General features: G+C 47.1%; 1 protein-coding gene across 2 annotated transcripts in view; it reads right to left on the minus strand.

Annotated features, from left to right (window-relative positions):
• Positions 1-23839, minus strand: part of LOC134344604 (tonsoku-like protein) — a 163330-nt gene extending 139491 nt beyond the window's left edge. The window contains exons 1-3 of one of the 2 annotated variants that reach the window (XM_063044700.1): positions 23700-23839; positions 6350-6445; positions 3818-3960 (exon numbers count right to left, since the gene is read on the minus strand). In XM_063044700.1, coding sequence (XP_062900770.1) covers positions 3818-3960; positions 6350-6445; positions 23700-23736 — 276 coding nt within the window. In that variant the 5' untranslated portion in view covers positions 23737-23839. Of the gene's footprint in view, positions 1-3817; positions 3961-6349; positions 6446-23699 lie in introns of those variants that run through there. The other variant, XM_063044701.1, reaches the window with a different exon arrangement.
• Between the last annotated feature and the right edge of the window lie 504 nt (positions 23840-24343).

The raw sequence follows: 24343 nt of genomic DNA on the forward strand, positions 1-24343 counted from the left end.
TCCTTCTACCAGTATCCTTTCAAGCACTGACCAAGAATCTATCAACCTCTGCCTTAAATATTAGCCTCCACAGCAGTCTATGGCAATGAATTCCACAGATTCACCACTCTCTGGCTAAAGAAATTCCTCCTCATCTCTGTTCTAAAAGGAAACTCCTCTATTCTGAGACTGTCCTCTGGTCTTAGACATTCTTACCAGAGGAAACATCCTCTCTACATCCACTCTATTAAAGCCTTTCACCATTCGATGAGGTCACCCCTCATTCTTCTCAATTCCAGTGAATACAGGCCCAGAGCCATCAAACACTCTTCATATGACAAGCCACTCAATACTGGAATCATTTTCGTGAACCTCCTTTCAACCCTCTCCAGTTTCAGCACATCCTTTCTAAGAGCAGTGGCCCAAAAGTGCTCACCATACTCCAAGTGAGGCTTCACCAGAAGTTTTATAAAGCCTCAACATTAAATCCTTGCTGTTATATTCTCGTCCTCTTGAAATGAAAGCTAATATCGCATTTGCCTTCCTCACTACACACTCGAACTGCAAATTAACCTTTAGGGAATCCTGCACTCCCAAGTCCCTTTGTGCTTCAGTTTTTTTTGTATTTTCTTTCCATTTAGAAAATGATCAACCCTTTCATTTCTTCTACCAAAGTGCATGACCATACACTTCTCAACACTATTCTATCTGCCACTTCTTTGCCCATTCTCCTAATCTGTCTAAGACCTTCAAATCACTCTCTACATCCTCAAAACTACCTGCCCCTCCACCTATCTTCATATTGTATGCAAACTTGGCCATAAAGCCATCAATTCCATCATCCAAATCATTAACACATAACGTGAGAAGAATCAGTTGCAACACGGACCCCTGTGGAACACCACTAGTCACCGGCCGGCAGCCAGCAAAGGCTTCATTTATCCCACTCGTTGCCTTCCCCTGCCAATCAGCCACTGCTTTATCCATGCGAGGATCTTTCCTGTAATACCAGGGGCTCGTAGCTTGTTAAGCAGCCTCATGTGTAGCATCTTGTCAAAGGTCTTCTGAAAATCTAAGTACACATCAACTGATTCTCCTTTGTCTATCCTGTTTGTTATTTCTTCAAAGAATTCCAACAGATCTGTCAGACAAGATTTTCCCTGGAGGAAACCATGCTGACTACGGCCTATTTTATCATGGGCCTCTATGTACCTTGAGACCTCATTCTTAATAATCGACTCTAACATCTTCCCAACCACTGAAGTCAGACTAACTGGCCTGTAGTTTCCTTTCTTGTTCCACTCTCCCTTCTTGAAGATTGGAGTGACATTTGTAATTTTCCAGTCTTCTGGAACCATTCCAGAATCTACTGATTCTTGAAAGATCATTACTAATACCTCCATGATCTCTTCAGTCACCTCTTTCAGAACCTTGGGGTGTATATCATCTGATCCAGATGGCTTATCTACCTTCAGACTTTTCAGCTTCCCAGCAACCTTCTCTCTAGTTATGGTAATTTCACACATTTCATGACCCCTGACACCTGGAACTTCCACCATACTGCTAATATCTCCCATAGTGAAGACTGATTGAAAATACTTATTCAGTTCATCTGTCATTTTGTTGTCCCCCATTACTACCTCTCCAGCATCGTTTTCCAGCAGTCCGATATCCATTCTCGCCTCTCTTTTACACTTGATGTATCTGAAGAAACTTTGGTATCCTCTTCAATATTATTGGCTAGCTTACATTCGTATTCCATCTTTACCTTCTTAATGACTTTTTTAGTTGCCTTTTGTGGGTTTTTAAAAGCTCTCCAATCCTCTAACTTCCCACTAATCTTTGCTCTATTTTGTGCCCTCTTTGGATTTTATATTGGTTTTGAATTCTTTTGTTAGTCATGGTTGTGTTATCTTGCCTTTAGAATAACTTCCTCTTTGGGATGTATATATCCCATGCCTACTAAAATTGCTTCCAGAAATTCCAGCCATTGCTGCTTTGCTGTCATCCCTGCCAGTATTCTTTTCCAATCAATTCTGCCCAGCTCCTCTCCCATGCCTCTGTAATTCCCTTTACTCCACAGTAATACTGATACATCTGACTTTAGCTTCTCCTTCTCCAACTTTAGGGTAAATTTGATCATACTATAAACAATTACCCCTAAGGGTTCTTTTACCTTAAGCTTTCTAATCAATTCTGGCTCATTGCACATCACTCAATCCAGAATAGCTGATCCCTCAGTGGGCTCAACCATGAGCTGCTCTAAAAAGCCATCTCATCGGCATTCTAGAAATTCCCCCTCTTGGAATTCAGCACCAATCTGATTTTCCCAATCTATCTGCATATTGAAATACCCCATGACTATTGTAATATTTTCCTGTTGACATGCATTTTCTATCTCCCATATCCTTAATACTGTTTGGGTGTCTGTATACAACTTCCATCAGGATCTTTTTAGTCATAGTCATACTTTATTGATCCCAGGGAAATTGGTTTTCGTTACAGTTGCACCATAAATAATAAATAGTAATAAAACCATAAATAGTTAAATAGTAATATGTAAATTATGCCAGGAAATAAGTCCAGGACCAGCCTATTGGCTCAGGGTGTCTGACCCTCCAAGGGAGGAGTTGTAAAGTTTGATGGCCACAGGCAGGAATGACTTCCTATGACGCTCTGTGTTGCATCTCGGTGGAATGAGTCTCTGGCTGAATGTACTCCTGTGCCCACCCAGTACATTATGTATTGGATGGGAGACATTGTCCAAGATGGCATGCAACTTGGACAGCATCCTCTTTTCAGACCCCACCGTCAGAGAGTCCAGTTCCATCCCCACAACATCATTGGCCTTACGAATGAGTTTGTTGATTCTGTTAGTGTCTGCTACCCTCAGCCTGCTGCCCCAGCACATAACAGCAAACATGATAGTACTGGCCACCACAGACTCGTAGAACATCCTCAGCATCGTCCGGCAGATGTTAAAGGACCTCAGTCTCCTCAGGAAATAGAGACAGCTCTGACCCTTCTTGTAGACAGCCTCAGTGTTCTTTGACCAGTCCAGTTTATTGTCAATTCGTATCCCCAGGTATTTGTAATCCTCCACCATGTCCACACTGACCCCCTAGATGGAAATAGGGGTCACCTGTACCTTAGCTCTCCTCAGGTCTACCACCAGCTCCTTATTCTTACATTTACCCTTACATTTCCTTAGCTTTATCCTTAACGATACTTCTGACCCCATGTCTCCTTTTTCTCATGATTCAGTTTCATTTTTTACCAACAGAGCAATGCCTTGCTGCCTATCCTTTCGATACAATTTTTATCCTTGGACATGAAGCTTTCAGCCATGATTCTACAACATCATGCCTGCCAATCTGTACCTGTGGAGGAAGTTCATCTACCTTATTCCGTATACTGTGTGCAATCAGTACCACTCCTTCAGTGCTATACTCACCCTTTTCGGTTTTGTCCACTTTTTGCAACTCACCCTGTTGATGCAATTTTGCCCCATCAACAGCCTCTCCTCACTACACATTGCCTCCGTTTGTATACCAGGAACCTCATCTTCAGCACTATCATCCGCCTGCCCTGCGATACTTGTATGGATCGAGTGCAGGCAGAAGGGATAGAGTTTAATTTGGCATCACAGACAGCACACACATTGTGGGCCAAAAGGCTTGTTTCCGTGCTACATTGTGACCTCACTAGTCTCGCCAAAGTAACAATAATGCTGAGACATACCCTGGCCCTCTTCACTCTCCACCCTCACTCTTCACTCTCCACCCTCACTCCTCACCCGACAGTTCCCTCACCCTTGATCTCCGAGGCCCAACATTACCTTCAGTGATAAATCACAGCTCTTCAACTCCAGGTAACAGTCACCAATCAGACGATGGGTGGTGGCACAGCCAATCACATCACTCCGAGTCACCAGCACTTCCAGCTCCTGCTCGTACTCCTGAATAGCAGCCTGGAACTGACCTATGGGAGAGAGAGAAACACAGAGTTAATAGACTGTAGGATGTAGGAGCAGAATTAGGCCTTTTGATCCATCAAGTCTGCTCTACTATTCCATCATGGCTGATTTATTATCCCTCTCAACTCCACTCTCCTGCCTTCTTCCCCGTAACCTTTGACTTATCAAGAACCTATCAACCTCCGCTTTGAACAGTTTACAAACTTGGCCCAAAATGTCGACTGTTTATTCCCCAACACAACTGAGTTCCTCTGGGCACGTTTTGTCAAGAGTAAAGGAAAATAGATTGCAGTTTTATGAAACTCTAGTTAGCCTGCATCTGGAGGTTTGCACACAGTTCTGGTCGCTCCACTATAGGAAGGATGTCGAGGCTTTGGAGAGGGTGCAGAAGATGCCTACCAGGGTGTCTCCTGGATTACAAGGTATGTGCTATAACCAGAGGGTGGACAACCTTGGGCTGTTCTCTCTGGAGCGGTAGAGGTTGAGTGAGATCTGATAGAGGTTTATAAGATTATGAGAGGCAGAGATGCAGAGAATCTGTTTCACAGGGTAGAAATATCAAATAGATAAGGCCAGAGGGGGAAAGTTGAATGGAGAAGTGAGGGGTGAGATTTTCTACACAGAGAGTGGTGGGTGCCTGGAAGGCACTACCAGGGGTGCTGGTAGAAGGGGATACGATAGAGGTTCTTAAGAAGCTCTTAGATAGGCATATGACTGTGCAGAGAATGGAGAGATTCGGACATTGCATAAGTAGAAGGATCAGTGTCATTAGATTAACAGAAGGATCTTGGAAAACAGGTCCATAATTCCTTGAAGGTGGTGCCACAGGTAGACAGGGTTGGAAAGGAAAGATCTGGCACATTGGCCTTCATAAATCAGTGTATTGAGTACAGAAGATGGGATGTTATGTTGAAGTTGTATTAGACATTTGTGAGGCCTAATTTGGAGTATTGTCTGCAGTTTTGGTCACCGACCTACAGGAAAAATGTAAACAAGGTTGAAGGAATACAGAGAAAATTTACAAGGATGTTGCCAGGTCTGGAGGATTTGAGTTATACGGAAAGATTGAATAGGTTAGGACTTCATTCCTTAGAACGCAGAAGATGAACGGAGATTTAATAGAGGTGTACAAAATTATGAGAGGTGGAGAAAGGGTGGGACTACAACTAGGGTAATGGGTTAAGGGTGAAAGGTGAAAAGTCTAAGGGGAACATGGAAGGGAACTTCTTCAGTCAGGGGTCATGAGAGTGTGGAATGAGCTGTCAGCACGTGGTGGACGAGAGCTTGATTTCAACAGCTGAGAGAAATTTGGTACATGGATAGCAGGAGAAAGGATTATGACCCCATTACAGTCAATGAGAGAAGGCAGTTTAAATGGGTTGACATGGACTAGATGGGCCGAGGAGCATGTTTCTGTGCTGTATGTTGCTATGACTATATTAAGTGGTATTGCACAACATGGTGGGCAGAACAGCCTGTTCCTCTCTTGTATTGTTCTGAGAGTGGGAGGGGGGAGAGAGAGGGGGGGGATAGAGAGGGGGGAGAGCGAGGGAGGAGGAGGAGGTGGAGGGGAAGAGGAGGGGGAGGAGGAGGGGGAGGAGGAGGGGGAGGAGGAGGGGGAGGAGGAGGGGAGGAGGAGGGGAGGAGGAGGGGAGGAGGAGGGGAGGAGGAGGGGAGGAGGAGGGGGAGAGAGAGAGACTGACTGTTTGTGAGTCTGGAAGAGTATCTGAGTTTGTGAGAGTGTCCGACTCTGTGGGCGAGTCCGAGAGACTGGGGGCGCGTCCGATACTCAGAGAGAATCTACAGATTCTGTATACTGTACCAGCTACTGTATATCCTGCAATGTTGGTGTCAGAAAGTGTGGTACACGTGTGAGCGGCTCCCACAAAATCCTCAGATTGTGTTGGTTGTTAACATCACAGTATGTTTCCATGTGTGTGTGAGAGATAAATAAATAAGCAATCTATGTCGTGTAGACTGTATATACATTAGTAACTCTATTTATCCATATGCTATCTAAACACTATGGAAAAATAGTGTGGTACTCACTCACTACCCCTCCCACAGTAGGGTGCTCCCTCACCATACCCCTCAGTAAGGGTGCTCCCTCACTGCCCATCCCACAGTGTGACATTCCTACGCCACCCCTCCCAGAATGGGGCAACTCCTCACTGCCCCCCCCACAGTGGGGCACTTACTGACCACCCCCCCCACAGTGGGGCACGTACTGACCACCCCCCCCACAGTACTTACTGACCCCCCCCTCAGTGGGGCACTTACTGACCACCTCCCCACAGTGGGGCACGTACTGACCACCCCCCCCCCACAGTACTTACTGACCCCCCCCCCCCACAGTGGGGCACTTACTGACCACCCCCCCCCACAGGAGCTCACCAGTCTTCATCAATTTCTGCCCAAGCTGGTGGCAGATGCTGGCCAGTCTCTTCGCCGTGTTTGCTCTCTGAGCGGTGGCCTTGGCTCTCTGTAGCTCTGCAGGGATGGAAAAGGAGATCGGGGGAAGGCTTGGACAGATTGTGGTGAGGCTCTGCCTCGAATACTGTGTACAACTGTCAGAGAGCGGGGGCTACAGAGACGGGAGGGAGGGGTTACAGAGACGGGAGGGAGGGGTTACAGAGAAGGGTTTAAAGGGGGGTGACAGATGGAGCGAGGGGGTGTGACGGAGATGAGGCATGACTGCGAGGGGGCGAGGGGACGGGGGAGGGGACGTGACTGAGACAGGGGAGGGGGTGTGATAAGACGCGAAAGGGGTGTGACAAGACAGGGGAGGGGGTAGACTGAGATGGGGGGAGTGGGTGACTGACAGAGAAGGAGGGGGTTTCAGAAACAGGGAGGCGTTTCAGTAAGGGAGGGGGTTTCAGAGCCATGGAAGAATGTCAGGGGATACAGGGACAGGAAGGAGCGTAGGGGAGGGTGGATGTTGAGGACAAAAAAGAGTGTAGGAGAGGGAGGGGGAGTTACTGAGATGGGTGGGGTGTCGAGGAGTGAAGGGGTTACAGAGATAGAAACATAGATAAACTACAGTATAATACCTGTCCTTTGGCCCACAATGCTGTGCCGAACATGTACTGACTTTAGAAATTACTTCGCGTTATGCACAGCCCTCTATTTTCTAAGCTCCATGTTCCTATCCAGGAGTCTCTTTAAAGACCCCATCATATCCGCCTCCACCATCACCGCCAGCAGCCCATTCCACACACTCACCACTCTCTGTGTAAAAAAACTTACCCCTGACATCTCCTCTGTACCTACTCCCCAGCACCTTAAAACTGTGCCCTCTCATGTTAGCTATTTCAGCCCCGGGGAAAAAGCTTCTGACTATCCACACGATCAATACCTCTCATCATCTTATACTCCTCTATCAGGTCACCTCTCATCCTCTGTCGCTCCAAGGAGAAAAGGCCAAGTTCACTCAACCTATTCTCATAAGCCATGCTCCCAATTCAGGCAACATTCTTGTAAATCTCCTCTGCCCTCTTTCTATAGTTTCCACATCCTTCCTGTAGTGCGGTGACCAGAACTGAGCACAGTCCTCCAAGTGGGGTCTGACCAGGGTCCTATATAGCTGCAACATTACCTCTTGGCTCGGAAACTCAATCCCACAGTTGATGAAGGCCAATGCACCATATGCCTTCTTAACCACAGAGTCAACCTGTGAAGCAGCTTTGAGTGTCCTATGGACTCGGACCCCAAGATCCCTCTGATCCTCCACACTGCCAAGAGTCTTACCATTAATACTAAACACAAAATACTCCGCAGATGCTGAGGTCAAAGCAACACGCACAACACGCTGGAGGAACTCAACAGGTCGGGCAGCACCCGTGGAAACGAACAGTCAATGTTTCGGCCGAGACCCTTCACAGGACTGACGAAGGGTCTAGGCCCAAAACATTGGCTGTTCGTTTCCACAGATGCTGCCTGACTTGAGTTCCTCCAGCGTGTTGCGCGTGTTACCATTAATACTATATTCTGCCATCATATTTGACCTACCAAAATGAACCACCTCACACTTATCTGGGTTGAACTCCATCTGCCACTTCTCAGCCCAGTTTTTCATCTTATCAATGTCCTGCTGTAACCTCTGACAGCCCTCCACACTATCCACAACACCCCCAACCTTTGTGTCATCAGCAAATTTACTAACCCATCCTTCCACTTCCTCATCCAGGTCATTTATAAAAATCACAAACAGTAGGGGTCCCAGAACAGATCCCTGAGGCACACCACTGGTCACTGACCTCCATGCAGAATATGACCCATCGACAACCACTCTTTGCCTTCTGTGGGTAAGCCAGTTCTGGGTCCACAAAGTAATGTCCCCAGGCCTCCTTACTTTCTCAATAAGCCTTGCATAGGGTACCTTATCAAATGCCTTGCTGAAATCTATATACACTACATCTACTGCTCTACCTTCATCAACGAGTTTAGTCACATCCTCACAAAATTCAATCAGGCATTTAGGCACAACATGCCTTTGACAAAGCCATGCTAATTATTCCTAATCATATTATGTATCTCCAAATGTTCATAAATCCTGCCTCTCAGGATCTTTTCCATCAACTTACCAACCACTGAACTAAAACTCACTGGTCTATAATTTCCTGGGCTATCTCTACTCCCTTTCTTGAATAAAGGAACAACATCTGCAACCCTCCCATCCTCCGGAACCTCTCCCATCCTCATTGATGATGCGAAGATCATTGCCAGAGGCTGAGCAATCTTCTCTCTCACCTCCCCACAGTAGCCTGGGGTACATCTCGTCTGGTCCCAGAGACATATCCAACTTGATGCTTTCTAAAAGCTCCAGCACATCCTTTTTCTTAATATCTACATGCTCAAGCTTTTCAATCCACTGTAAGTCATCCCTGCAATCGCCAAGATCCTTTTCCGTAGTGAATACTGAAGCAAAGTATTCATTAAGTACCTCCTCCGGTTCCATACACACTTTTCCACTGTCACACTTGATTGGTCCTATTCTCTCACGTCTTATCCTCTTGCTCTTCACATACTTGTAGAATGCCTTGGGGTTTTATTTAATCCTGCTCACCAAGGCCTTCTCATGGCCCCTTCTGGCTCTCCTAATTTCATTCTTAAACTCCTTCCTGCTAGCCTTATAATCTTCTAGATCTCTATCATTACCTAGTTTTTTGAACCTTTTGTAAGCTTTTCTTTTCTTCTTGACTAGATCTTCAACAGCCTTTGTACACCACAGTTCCTATACCCTACCATCCTTTCCCTGTCTCATTGGAACATACCTACGCAGAACGCCACGCAAATATCCCCTGAACATTCGCCACATTTCTTCCGTACTTTTCTCTGAGAACATCTGTTCCCAATTTATGCTTCCAAGTTCCTGTCTGATAGCCTCATATTTCCCCTTACTCCAATTAAATGCTTTCCCAATTTGTCTGTTCCTATCCCCCTCCAATGCTATGGTAAAGGTGATAGAATTGTGATCACTATCTCCAAAATGCTCCCCCACTGAGAGATCTGACACCTGACCAGGTTCATTTTCCAATACCAGATCAAGTACAGTCTCTCCTCTTGTAGGCTTATCTACATATTGTGTCAGGAAACTTTCCTGAACACACCTAACAAACTCCAGTCCATCTAAACCCTTCGCTCTGAGGAGATGCCAAAACCATGATGTGAGTGTGATTTAAAAAGGAGGGCGAAGCGGGGACTCGGGACAGTGTGATCAAGGAAGGGTCGCAGCAGGAGGAGGAGCGAGGGGCTTGGGAGAGCGCTGAGTGCTGGGTAGTTGCTCAGGTGAGTGTGCTTTAAAAAGGAGCGTGGAGGGCAACTGAAGGGTTAACCAGAGCGTTGATTAGAGGGAGTGAGTACCCGAGATAATTGGCAGGGACAAATAAAAGGAGGGGTAACTGAAGAGGAGCGGCCAGTGTGTGAGTGGCTCAGGGTAGGAGTGGAGCTTTGAGGCTTTGGCTCGAGAGGCTTCAGCGAGCAGAGGCTCAGGACGAGCTTGCTCCCAGTGAGCTAAGGCCGGGTAAGTTCCTTTAATTAATTAATTTAACTTAGGAGTAGGTAATGGAGGCAACAGTTAGGGCAGTCGAATGCTCCGTTTGCAGGATGTGGGAAGTCAGGGACAGCACAATCGTCCCTGATGACTACACCTGCAAAAGGTGCATCCAGCTGCAGCTCCTGACAAACCGAGTTAGTGAATTGGAGCTGGAGATGGATGAACTTCGGATCATTCGGGAGGCAGAGGCAGAAATAGACAGGAGTTTCAGGGAGACAGTCACCCCTAAAAGTCAGGCGACAGGGAGCTGGGTGACGGTCAGGAGAGGGAAGGGGAATAGACAGAAAGAGCAGAGCATCCCTGTGGCCGTTCCCACCAATAATAAGTATACTGTTTTGGATACTGTTGGTGGGGACGACCTACCAGGGACAAGTTGCAGTGGTCGTGTCTCTGGCACCCAGACTGGACCCTCAGCTCAGAAGGGAAGGAGGGAAAAGAGGAGAGCAGTAGTGATAGGGGATTCGACAGTTAGGGGGACAGATAGGAGGTTCTGTGGGAGAGATCGAGAATCCCGGATGGTCTATTCCCCCACCCCCCCCACCGGTATCAGGGTCCGCGATATCTCGGACCGAGTTCTCGATATTCTCAGGAGGGAGGGTGAGCAGCCGGATGTCGTGGTCCATGTAGGGACCAATGACGTGGATAGGAAGGAGGAGGAGGTCCTGCAAAGAGAGTTTAGGGAGTTAGGTGCAAAGTTGAAGGACAGGACCTCCAGGGTTGCAATCTCAGGATTGCTACCCGTGCCACGTGCTAGTGAGGCTAGAAATAGGAAGATAATGCAGCTGAATACGTGGCTAAGGAGTTGGTGCAGGAGGGAGGGCTTCATGTTTCTGGACAATTGGGCTTTGTTACAGGGAAGGTGAGACCTGTTCTGACGGGACGGGTTGCACCTGAATTGGAGGTGGACGAACATCCTCGCGGGTAGATATGCTAGTGCTGCTCCGGGGGGGTTTAAACTAGATTTTCCGGGGGAAGGGAACCAGAGTGTTCAAGCAGATAGTGAGGTGGAGGAGGATAAAGGTCATGCAAGGACTGCATGTATAGATGGTAATCAAAGGTTTGTACGTGATAGAAAGTTCTCAGATTCATCTATTTCAATGCAAGGAGTATTGTAGGTAAGGCAGATGAGCTTACGGCAGGTGAGATTACGACATCATTGCTATTAGTGAGACTTGGTTGCAGGAGGAGCAGGACAGGCAGCTTAATGTTCCGGGGTTCCGATATTTCGACATGATAGAGGGGGAGGGATGAAAGGGGGAGAAGTGGCATTACTAGTCAGGGAGAATATCACAGCTGTGCATAGACAGGACAGCCCAGAGGGCTTGTCTACAGAGGCCATATGGGTGGAGCTGAGGAACGGGAAAGGGGTGACCGCACTAATAGGGTTGTATTATAGACTGCCCAATAGTCAGAGAGAATTGGAGGAGCAAATCTGTAGAGAGATAGCAGACCGATGTAAGAAACAGAAACTTGTAATAGTAGGAGATTTTAAATTTCCACATATTGACTGGGACTCCCACACTGTGAAAGAGTTAGACAGCGTGGTGTTTGTCAAATGTGTTCAGGAAAGTTTTCTAGATCAATATACAGAGGTACCAATGAGAGAGGATGCAATACTTGATCTCCTATTAGGGAACCAGACAGGCCAGGAGATAGAAGTATGTGTAGGTGAACATTTTGGGTCCAGTGACCATAATGTCATTAGTTTCAAGTTAATTGTGGATAAGGATAGGTCTGGTCCTTGATTTAAGGTTCTAAACTGGAGAAGGGCCAATTTTGTGGAAATGAGAAAGGATCCAGGAAGAGTGGATTGGGATAAGTTGTTTTCTGGCAAGGATGTGCAGTATGTGGAAGGCATTCAAAGGCAAAATTTTGAGAGTGCAGAATTTGCATGTTCCTGCCAGGATTAAAGGCAAAGTTAACAGGCATAGGGAACCTTGGTTTTCAAGGGATATTGGCGATCTGGTTAAGAAAATGAGAGAGGTATATAGCAGGTATAGGCAACAAGGAACAAATCAGGTACTTGAAGAGTATAGAAAATGTCAGAAAATACTTAAGAAGGAAATCAGGAAATCAAAAAGAAGACATGAGGTTGCTTTGGCAGATAATGTGAAGGTAAACATAGAACATAGAACAGAGAATAGTACAGCACAGTACAGGCCCTTCGGGCCACAATGTTGTGCCAACCCTCAAACCCTGCCTCCCATATAACCCCCCACCTTAAATTCCTCCATATACCTGTCTAGTAGTCTCTTAAACTTCACGAGTGTATCTGCCTACACCACTGACTCAGGCAGTGCATTCCACGCACCAACCACTCTTTGAATAAAAAACCTTCCTCTAATATCCCCCTTGAACTTCCCACCCCTTACCTTAAGGCCATGTCCTCTTGTACTGAGCAGTGGTGCCCTGAGGAAGAAGCGCTGGCTATCCACTCTATCTATTCCTCTTATTATCTTGTACACCTCTGTCATGTCTCCTCTCATCCTCCTTCTCTCCAAAGAGTAAAGCCCTAGCTCCCTTAATCTCTGATCATAATGCATACTCTCTAAACCAGGCAGCATCCTGGTAAATCTCCTCTGTACCCTTTCCAATGTTTCCATATCCTTCCTATAGTGAGGCGACCAGAACTGGACACAGTACTCCAAGTGTGGCCTAACCAGAGTTTTATAGAGCTGCATCATTACATCGCAACTCTTAAACTCTATCCCTCGACTTATGAAAGCTAACACCCCATAAGCTTTCCTAATTACCCTATCCGTCTGTGAGGCAACTTTCAGGGATCTGTGGACATGTACCCCCAGATCCCTCTGCTCCTCCACACTACCAAGTATCCTGCCATTTACTTTGTACTCTGCCTTGGAGCTTGTCCTTCCAAAGTGTACCACCTCACATTTCTCCGGGTTGAACTCCATCTGCCACTTCTCAGCCCACTTCTGCATCCTATCAATGTCTCTCTGCAAGCTTTGACAATCCTCTACATTATCTAATCACCACCAACCTTTGTGTCATCTGCAAACTTACCAACCCAACCTTCTACCCCAACATTCAGGTCATTAATAAAAATCACGAAAAGTAGAGGTCCCAGAACAGGTCCTTGTGGGACCCCACTAGTCACAATCCTCCAATCTGAATGTACTCCCTCCAACACCACCCTCTGCCTTCTGCAGGCAAGCCAATTCTGAATCCACCTGGCCGAACTTCCCTGGATCCCATGCCTTCTGACTTTCTGAATAAGCCTACCATGTGGATCCTTGTCAAATGCCTTACTAAAATCCATATAGATCACATCCACTGCACTACCCTCATCTATATGCCTGGTCACCTCTTCAAAAAACTCTATCAGGCTTGTTAGACATGGTCTGCCCTTCACAAAGCCATGCTGACTGTCCCTGATCAGACCATGATTCTCTAAATGCCCATAGATCCTATCTCTAAGAATCTTTTCCAACAGCTTTCCCACCACAGACGTAAGGCTCACTGGTCTATAATTACCCGGACTATCCCTACTACCTTTTTTGAACAAGGGGACAACATTCGCCTCCCTCCAAGCCTCCGGTACCATTCCCGTGGACAACGAGGACATAAAGATCCTAGCCAGAGGCTCAGCAATCTCTTCCCTCGCCTCGTGGAGCAGCCTGGGGAATATTCTATCAGGCCCCGGGGACTTATCCGTCCTAATGTATTTTAACAACTCCAACACCTCCTCTCCCTTAATATCAACATGCTCCAGAACATCAACCTCACTCATATTGTCCTCACCATCATCAAGTTCTCTCTCATTGGTGAATACCGAAGAGAAGTATTGATTGAGGACCTCACTCACTTCCACAGCCTCCAGGCATATCTTCCCACCTTTATCTCTAATCAGTCCTACCTTCACTCCTGTCATCCTTTTTTTCTTCACATAATTGAAGAATGCCTTGGGGTTTTCCTTTACCCTACTCGCCAAGGCCTTCTCAGCCCCCTTCTTGCTCCTCTCAGCCCCTTCTTAAACTCCTTTCTTGCTTCCCTATATTCCTCAATAGACCCATCTGATCCTTGCTTCCTAAACCTCATGTATGCTGCCTTCTTCCACCTGACTAGATTTTCCACCTCACTTGTCACCAATGGTTCCTTCACCCTACCATTCTCTATCTTCCTCACTGGGACAAATTTATCCCTAACATCCTACAGAGATCTCCAAACATCGACCACATGTCCATGGTACATTTCCCTGCAAAAACATCATCCCAATTCACACCCGTAAGTTCTAGCCTTATAGCCTTATAATTTGTCCTTCCCCAATTAAAAATTTTCCTGTCTTCTCCGATTTTATCCTTTTCCATGATAATGCTACAGGCCAGGGAGCAGTGGTCACTGTCCCCCAGATGCTCACCCACTGAGAGATCTGTGACCTGACCGGGTTCATTACCTAGTACTAGATCTGGTATGGCATTCCCCCTAGTTGGCCTGTCCACATACTGTGACAGGAATCCATCCTGGACACACTTAACAAACTCTGCCCCATCTAAACCCTTGGAACTCATCAGGTGCCAATCAATATTAGGGAAGTTAAAGTCACCCATGATAACAACCCTGTTATTTTTGCACCTTTCCAAAATCTGCCTCCCAATCTGCTCCTCTGTATCTCTGCTGCTACCAGGGGGCCTATAGAATACCCCCAATAGAGTAACTGCTCCCTTCCTGTTCCTGACTTCCACCCATACTGACTCAAAAGAGGATCCTGCTACATTACCCACCCTTTCTGTAGCTGTAATAGTATCCCTGACCAGTAATGCCACTCCTCCTCCCCTTTTTCCGCCCTCTCTATCCCTTTTAAAGCACTGAAATCCAGGAATATTGAGAATCCATTCCTGCCCTGGTGCCAGCCAAGTCTCCGTAATGGCCACTACATTATAATTCCAAAGGGGGGTGTATGGGGTGTCAGGGAGGGGTAGCATCTCTGGTGGGGGAACATGTCGCGTCCTTTTCAAGGCGGTTAGCCCACCTTTGGTCCCCACCTGGCACTCAGCTCTCACCTGTGGCTCCCCGTAGCTGTTTGCATGTGACAGTGGCCACACCCCGGGCAACGGCTTCGACAAGCCGGCTAAACCAGGTGAGGGTAGCCGACGGGTCTCAAACCCTCGGTGAGATAGGGAGTTGTCTATCCCAGCATGTGAAGACAGACTCCGGCGGATTGAGCAGACGAGACCAATGGAAGGTCCAACGGTCAAGAAGGCGGTCTCTGCAAACGTCGTGGAACGTGTAGAGCAGGACAAGACACAGAAGACGTCCTGTTATCCACTGCGCCTGGTCCCATCTCCAGCCGTCTCGACTCTGTCTTGCCACTGGATCCAGATGGGAATTGGGAAGAGAGAGTGAGGCTGACGCTGCGCAACTCTCCCTCACTTAAATCCAAATCACGCGCTAGTCTCGAGACCATCAATAAATGGTGTCGAGGTCCTCATCGACGTCAACGATGGACGAACAACAACAACAACAACAATAATTCCAAAGGGTTTCTACAAGTATATGAGAGTAAAATGATAGTAAGGGACAAAATTGGTCCCCGACAAGATCAGGGTGGTCGTCTATGTGTGGAGCCTCACGAGTTGGGGGAGATCTTAAACAGTTTTTTTGCATCAGTATTTACTCAGGAAACTGGCATAGTGTATATGGAAGGAAGGGAAACGAGCAGCAGTGTCATGGAACATACGGAGACTAAAGAGGAGGTAGAAACCATAGAAAAACTACAGCACAGAAACAGGCCTTTCGGCCCTTCTTGACTGTGCCGAACCATTTTCTGCCTAGTCCCACTGACCTGCACACGGACCATATCCCTCCATACACCTCCCATCCATGTATCTGTCCAATTTATTCTTAAATGTTAAAGAAGAACCTGCATTTACCACCTCGTCTGGCAGCTCATTCCATACTCCCACCACTCTCTGTGTGATGAAGCCCCTCCACCCCCAATGTTCCCTTTAAAACTTTTCCCCCCTCACCCTTAACCCATGTCCTCTGGTTTTTTTCTCCCCTTGCCTCAGTGGAAAAAGCCTGCTTGCATTCACTCTATCTATACCCATCATAATTTTATATACCTCTATCAAATCTCCCCTCATTCTCCTACGCTCCAGGGAATAAAGTCCTAACCTATTCAACCTTTCTCTGTAACTGAGTTTCTCAAGTCCCAGCAACATCCTTGTAAACCTTCTCTGCACTCTTTCAACCTTATCTCTTTTATCCTTCCTGTAATTTGGTGACTAAAACTGAACACAATACTCCAGATTCGGCCTCACCAATGCCTTATACAACCTCATCATAACATTCCAGCTCTTATACTCAATACTTTGATTAATAAAGGCCAATGTACCAAAAGCTCTCTTTATGACCCTATCTACCTGTGACGCCACTTTTAGGGAATTTTGTATCTGTATTCCCAGATCCCTCTGTTCCACTGCACTCCTCAGTGCCTTACCATTAACCCTGTATGTTCTACCTTGGTTTGTCCTTCCAACGTGCAATTACTCACACTTGTCTGTATTAAACTCCATCTGCCATTTTTCAGCCCATTTTTCCAGCTGGTCCAAGTCCCTTTGCAGGCTCTGAAAACCTTCCTCACTGTCTACTACACCACCAATCTTTGTATCAGCAGCAAATTTGCTGATCTAATTTACCACATTATCATCCAGATCATTGATATAGATGACAAATAACAATGGACCCAGCACTGATCCCTGTGGCACACCAATAGTCACAGGCCTCCACTCGGAGAAGCAATTCTCTACTACCACTCTTTGGCTTCTTCCATTGAGTCAATGTCTAATCCAATTTACCACCTCTCCATGTATACCTAGCGACTGAATTTTCCTAACCAACCTCCCATGCGGGACCTTGTCAAAGGCCTTACTGAAGTCCATGTAGACAATATCCACTGCCTTCCCTTCATCCACTTTCCTGGTAACCTCCTCGAAAAACTCCAATAGATTGGTCAAACATGACCTACCATGCACAAAGCCATGTTGACTCTCCCTAATAAGTCCCTGTCTATCCAAATGCTTGTAGATTCTGTCTCTTAGTACTCCCTCCAATAACTTACCTACTACCAACGTTAAATTTACCAGCCTATAATTTCCCGGATTACTTTTCGATCCTTTTTTAAACAACGGAACAACATGAGCCACTCTCCAATCCTCCAGCACCTCACCTGTAGACAGCGACATTTTAAATATTTCTGCCAGGGCCCCTGCAATTTCAACACTAGTCTCCTTCAAGGTCCGAGGGAACACCCCGTCAGGTCCCGGGGATTTATCCACTTTAATTTTCCTCAAGACAGCAAGCACCTCCTCCTTTTCAATCTGTACAGTTTCCATGATCTCACTACTTGTTTCCCTTAATTCCATAGATTTCATGCCAGTTTCCTTAGTAAATACAGACGCAAAAAACCTATTTAAGATCTCCCCCATTTCCTTTGGTTCCGCACATAGCTGACCACTCTGATCTTCAAGAGGACCAATTTTATCCCTTACAATCCTTTTACTCTTAATATACTTGTAAAAGCTCTTTGGATTATCCTTCACTTTGACTGCCAAGGCAACTTCATGTCTTCTTTTAGCCCTCCTGATTTCTTTCTCAAGTATTTTCTTGCACTTCTTATACTCCTCAAGCACCTTATTTACTTCCTGTTTCCTATACATTTCATACAACGCCCTCTTCTTCTTTATCAGAGTTGCAATATCCCTTGAGAATCAAGGTTCCTTATTCCTCAAACAACAGGAATTCTGCAGATGCTGGAAATTCAAGCAACACACATTTACTAGCAACTTTTATGTGTGTTCCTTATTCCTATTCACTTTGCCTTTAATCTTGACAGGAACATACAAACTCTGCACTCTCAAAATTTCTCCTTTGAAGGCTTCCCACCTACCGAGCACATCTTTGCCAGAGAACAACCTGTCCTAATCCACGCTTTTTAGATCCTTTCTTATTTCTTCAAATTTGGCCTTCTTCCAGTTCAGAACCTCAACTCTAGGACCAGATCTATCCTTGTCCATGATCAAGTTGAAACTAATGGTGTTATGATCACTGGAACCAAAGTGCTCCCCTACCCAGACTTCCGTCACTTGTCCTAACTCGTTTCCTAACAGGAGATCCAATATTGCATCCCCTCTGGTTGGTCCCTCTATATATTAATTTAGAAAACTTTCCTGAACACATTTTACAAACTCTAAACCATCTCGACCCCTAACAGTATGGGAGTCCCAATCCATATATGGAAAATTAAAATCCCCTACCACCACAACTTTATGTTTCCTGCAGTTGCCTGCTATCTCTCTGCAGATTTGCTCTTCCAATTCTCGTTGACTATTGGGTGGTCTGTAATACAATCCCACTAATGTGGCTATACCTTTCCTGTTTCTCAGCTCCACCCATAAGGACTCAGTAGACAAGCCCTCTAATCTGTCCTGCCTGAGCACTGCTGTAATATTTTCCCTAACAAACAATGCTACTCCCCGACCGTTCATTCCTCTGCCTCGATCACATCTGAAACATCGTAACTCTGGAATATTAAGCTGCCAGTCCTGCCCCTCCTGTAGCCAAGTTTCACTAATTGCTATAACGTCATAATTCCATCTGTCAATCCACGCCCTCAACTCATCCGCCTTCCCCGCAATACTCCTGGCATTGAAATATATACACCTCAGAAGATTTTTACCACCACTCACAACCTTTCTATTAGCGGATTTGCTTGAACTTTTAACATCATTTATTTTCACCCCAGCCACACTGTCAGCTCTGGCACTCTGGTTCCCATCCCCCTGCAAATCTAGTTTAAAGTCTCCCCAACAGCACTAACAAACCTCCCTGAAAGGATATTGGTCCCCCTGTGGTTCAAGTGTAACCCGTCTCTCTTGTACAGGTCCCACCTGCCCCAGAAGAGGTCCCAATGATCCTGAAATCTGAAACCCTGCCCCCTACACCAGTTCCTCAGCCACTTGTTCCTCCTCCAGAGCATCCTATTCCTACCCTCACTGGCACCTAGCACAGGTAGCAATCCTGAGATTACCACCCTCGAGGTCCTGCTTTTCAACTTCCTACCAAGCTCTCTATACTCACTCTCCAGGACCTCCTCACTCTTCCTTGCTATGTCATTGGTACCGATGTGCACCACGACATCTGGCTGATCACCCTCCCACTTCAGAATGTCATGCAATCGATCAGAGACATCCTTGACCCTGGCACCTGGGAGGCAACAAACCATCCTGGATTCTCTGTCACGACCACAGAACCTATCTGCACCTCTAACTATCGAGTCCCCTATCACTACCGCTCTCCTCTTTCTCCCCCCTCCCTTCTGCACTGCAGAGCCAGACTCAGTGCCAGAGATCCGACTACCGCATCTAGTCCCAGGTAAGTCAAAGTCCCCAACAGTATCCAATGCGGTATACTTGTTGTTGAGGGGAATGGCCACAGGGGAACCCTGCTCTGCCTGCCCTTTCCTCTTCCCTCGCCTGACAGTGACCCAATTTCCTGTCCTCTGCCTCTTTGGCGTAACTACCTCCCTGTAGCTACTATCTATAACCTCCTCATTCTCCCAAATGATCCGGAGGTCATCCAGCTCCTGCTCCAGTTCCCTAACGTGGTTTGTTAGGAGCTGCAGCTGGATGCACTTCTTGCAGGTGTCGTTGTCAGGGACACCGGAGGGCTCCGACTTCCCACATCCTGCAAGAGGAGCATTCCAGCATCCTGCCTGGTGCTTGCTGCCTTACAGCGAATAAAGGTAGATAAATCCCCCGGGCCTGACGTGATGTTTCTTCTGACCTTGAGAGAGACTAGTGTAGAAATTGCAGAGGCCCTGGCAGAAATATTTAAAATGTCCTTAGCCACGGGTGCAGTGCCAGAGGATTGGAGGGTAGTTCATGTTGTTCAGTTGTTTAAAAAAGGTTCCAAAAGTAAACCAGGTAAATACAGGCCGGTGAGCCTGACATATACTACTACTATGTCGACTCAGGCTGAGGGAGCCAGCGTCGGGCCTGACATCAGTAGTAGGTAAATTATTGGAAGGTGTTCTGAGAGATCGGATATACAAATATTTGGATAGCCAAGGGCTGATTAAGGATAGTCAGCATGGTTTTGTGCGTGGTAGATCATGTTTAATGAATCTTGTAGAGTTTTTCGAGGAGGTTACCAAGAAAGTAGACGAAGGAAAGGCTGTGGATGTTGTCTACATGGAGGCCTTTGACAAGGTCCCACATGGGAGGTTCGTTCAGAAGGTTCAGACACTAGGTATCCATGGAGAGGTTGTAAACTGGATTCGAAACTGGCTGTGTGGGAGAAGACAGAGAGTGGTAGTGAATGATTGCTTATCAGACTGGAGGCCTGTGACTAGTGGTGTGCCTCAGGGATCTGTGCTGGGACCATTGTTGTTTGTTGTCTATATCAATGATCTCAATAATAATGTGGTAAATTGGATCAGCAAGTTTGCTGATGACACTAAGATTGGAAGGGTTGTGGACAGCGAAGAAGGCTTTCAAAGCTTGCAGAGGGATCTGGACCAACTAGAAAAAAGGGCCAGAAAATGGCAGATGGAATTTAATGCAGACAAGTGTGAGGTGTTGCATTTTGGAAGGACAAATCAAGGTAGGACATACACAGTAAATGGTAGGGCACTGAGGAGTGCAAAGGAACAAAGAAATCTGGCAGTTCGGATACATAATTCCCTGAAAGTGGCGTCACAGGTAGACAGGGTTGTAAAGAAGGCTTTTGGCATCCTGGTATTCATAAATCAAAGTATTAAGTATAGGAGTTGGGATGTTATGGTGAGGTTGTATAAGACATTGGTGAGGCCAAACTTGGAGTACTGTGTACAGTTCTGGTCACCTAACTATACGAAGGATATCAGTAAGATTGAAAGTGTGCAGAGAAGATTTACTAGGATGTTGCCGGGTCTTCAGGAGTTGAGTTACAGGGAAAGATTGAACAGGTTAGGACTTTATTCCTTGGAGCGTAGAAGAATGAGGGGAGATTTGATAGAGGTTTACAAAATTATGAGGGGTATAGACAGAGTAAGTGTGAATAGGCTCTTTCCACTTAGATTAGGAGAGATAAATACGAGAGGACATGGCTTTAGGGTGAACATTAGGGAGAACTTCGCTCAGAGTGGTGGAACGAGCTGCCATCTGACGTGGTAAATGCGGGCTCACTCTTAAGCTTTAAGAATAAATTGGATAGATACATGGATGGGAGAGGTCTGGAGGGTTATGGACTTTATGCAGGTCAATGGGACTAGCAGAATAATGTTTCCGCACAGACTAGAAGGGCCAAATGGCCCATTTTCTGTGCTGTAGTATTCTATGGTTCTATAGTTCTAATATTTGGGAAATTAAAATCTCCACCATGACAACTCCGTTATTATTACACCTTTCCAGAATCTGTCTCCCTATCTGCTCCTCGATGTCCCGGATTGGAAGCAGCATCTCCAACACCATCACACTGAGCACAGGGGCCCCCCAGGGCTGTGTGCTCAGTCCACTGCTGTTCACTCTGCTGACCCACAACAGTGCTGAAACACACAGCTCGAACCACATCATCAAGTTCACTGATGACACAACCGTGGTGGGTCTCATCAGCAAGAACGATGAGTCTGCATACAGAGAGGAGGTGCAGTGGCTAACGGACTGGTGCAGAGCCAACAACCTGTTTCTGAATGTGAACAAAAGAGATGGTTGTTGACTTCAGGAGGACACGGAGCGACCACTCTCCACTGAACATCGACGGCTCCTCCGTAGAGATTGAAGACAACACCAAATTTCTTGGTGTTCACCTGGTGGAGAATCTCACCTGGTCCCTCAACACCAGTTCCATAGCAAAGAAAGCCCAGCAGTATCTCTATTTTCTGTGGAGTCTGAGAAAAGTCCATCTCCCACCCCCCATCCTCACCACATTCTACAGAGGTTGTATTGAGAGCATCCTGAGCAGCTGCGTCACTGCCTCGTTCGGAAATTGCACCATCTCGGATCACAAGACCCTGCAGCAGATAGTGAGGTCAGCTGAGAAGATCATCGGGGTCTCTCTTCCCGCCATTACAGACATTTACACCACGTGCTGCATCCGCAAAGCTAACAGCATTGTGAAGGACCCCACGCACCTCTCATACAAACTCTTCTCCCTCCTGCCATTTGGTAAAAGGCACCGAAGCATTCGGGCTCTCACGACCAGATTATGTAACAGTTTCTTCCCCCAGGCCATCAGACTCCTCAATACCCAGTAATGCCTGCACTGTTTTGTGCACTTTATGCAGTCCTGGATAGGACTGTAGTCTAGTGTAGCTTTGTGTTGTTTTATGTAGTTCAGAGTAGTTTTTGTATTGTTCATGTAGCACCATGGTCCTGAAAAACGCCGTCTCGTCTTTACTGTGTACTGTACCAGTAGTTACGGTCGAAATGACAATAGAAAGTGACTTGACTAGACTACTATTGGGTGGTCTATAAAAAAAACACCCAGTAGAGTTATTGACCCCCTTCCTGTTTCTAACTTCCACCCACAGAGATTTAGTAGACAATCCCTCCATGACTTCCTCCTTTTCTGCAGCCGTGACACTATCTCTGATCAACAGTGCCATGCCCCCACCTGTTTTGTCTCCCTCCCTGTCCTTTCTGGAACATATAAAGCCTGGTACTCCAAGTAACCATTCCTGCCCCTGAGCCATCCAAGTCTCTGTAATGGCCACAGCATCATAGTTCCAAGTGCTGATCCACACTCTAAGCTCATCCACTTTGTTCATGATACTCCTTACAATAAAATAGACACACCTCAAACTATCGGTCTGAGCACATGCCTTCTCTATCACCTGCCTATCCTCCCTCTCACACTGTCTACAAGCTTTCTCTATTTGTGAGCCAACTGCCCCTTCCTCCATCTCTTCAGTTCAATTCCCACCCCCCAGCAATCCTAGTTTAAACTCTCCCCAATAGCCTTAGTAAACCTCCCTGCCAGGATATTGGTCCCCCTGGGATTCAAGTGCAACCCGTCCTTTTTGTACAGGTCATACCTGCCCCAGAAGAGGACCCAATGATCCAGAAATCTGAATCCCTGCCCCCTGCTTCAATCCCTCAGCCACGCATTTATCCTCCACCTCACTCTATTCCTCTACTCACTAGGACGGGTGGAGCAGAGGGAGGGGCTTTTCGAGACAGGTAGGGGTGTCAGGGAGGGGGGCTGTTACAGAGATGGGGGTTGAAGCAGATGGACGGGGTAACAGAGACAGGGAGGAGCATAGGAGAGGGAGAGGGTTAGGGGAGGGAGGGGTGTAGGACGGGGTTACAGAACAGGGAGGAGCAAAGGGGAGGGAAGGGTCTCAGAGATGGTGAAGGTGGAGAGGTGCGAGGGGGGGTTACAGATTCGGCGGGGGTCTCAGGGAGGTAAGGGTTTACAGACACGGGGATGGGTTTACCCACATAGAGAGGGTGTCAGGGGGGAGTACGGGCATGGGGCAGGGTGTGCCTGGAAGCCGACCGGGAGCTCGCACTGTGCGGACTCAGTTCTTGGGGAAACGAAAGTGAAAGCTTGAACACCTGACGCTTCCCGCCGAACAACCGGTGCCCAGCGCCGGGACAGGGCGCAAACCTCTGGACCCTGGCCCATAAACGACCACCCTGCCCTCCGGTGCGCGGGCCGCCCCTCCCCGCCGCTCGCACTCACACTCACCCTGTATCTCCCCGACGGTCCCGGGATCCTCGGCCATACCCTCTGTGTCCGCCAGCCCAAAGCTGTGGGGAATCCGGGGAGGAAGAATGCAGGGGTGTGAGGACGAGGAGCGATCTCCCGGGTGTGAGGACGGGGAGCGATCTCTCGGCCGGGGTAGGGAGGGCGGAGGAAGAGGGATTACGGAGGCGGGGTCAGAGGGCTGGTTGATCCGGCTCTCTGATGAAGAACTGGTGATTCCGGAGGAGGATTTACCCGGGACGGGAGGTGTTGTCTCTGGGACTGCCCTTACTGGAGTTTAGAAGAATGTGGAAGTTTCTCATTGTAACTTTGAAAGGCCGACATAGAGTGGATATAAGGAGGGTGTTTCGCTTAACGGGGAGTTTCGGACTAGAGGGTGTAGCCTCGGAATAGAGAGACGTTAATTCAGAACAAGTTCTCGATTTCAACATTTTGGAGAAGTTTGAATAGGTACACGGATGGGAGGGGTATGGTCTGGGTGCACGTCGATGGGAATCGGCAGTTTAAATGGTTCGGCAATGACTAGATGGGCCGAAGAGCCTTTCCCCGTACTATACTTTTCTATGACTTTAACAGAGATGAGGATGATTTTTTTTGAGCCAGAGATGACGAATCTGTGGAATTCA

This window comes from Mobula hypostoma, chromosome 3 (assembly GCF_963921235.1).
Source record: "Mobula hypostoma chromosome 3, sMobHyp1.1, whole genome shotgun sequence".
In the NCBI taxonomy this organism is placed as follows: Eukaryota; Metazoa; Chordata; class Chondrichthyes; order Myliobatiformes; family Myliobatidae; genus Mobula; species Mobula hypostoma.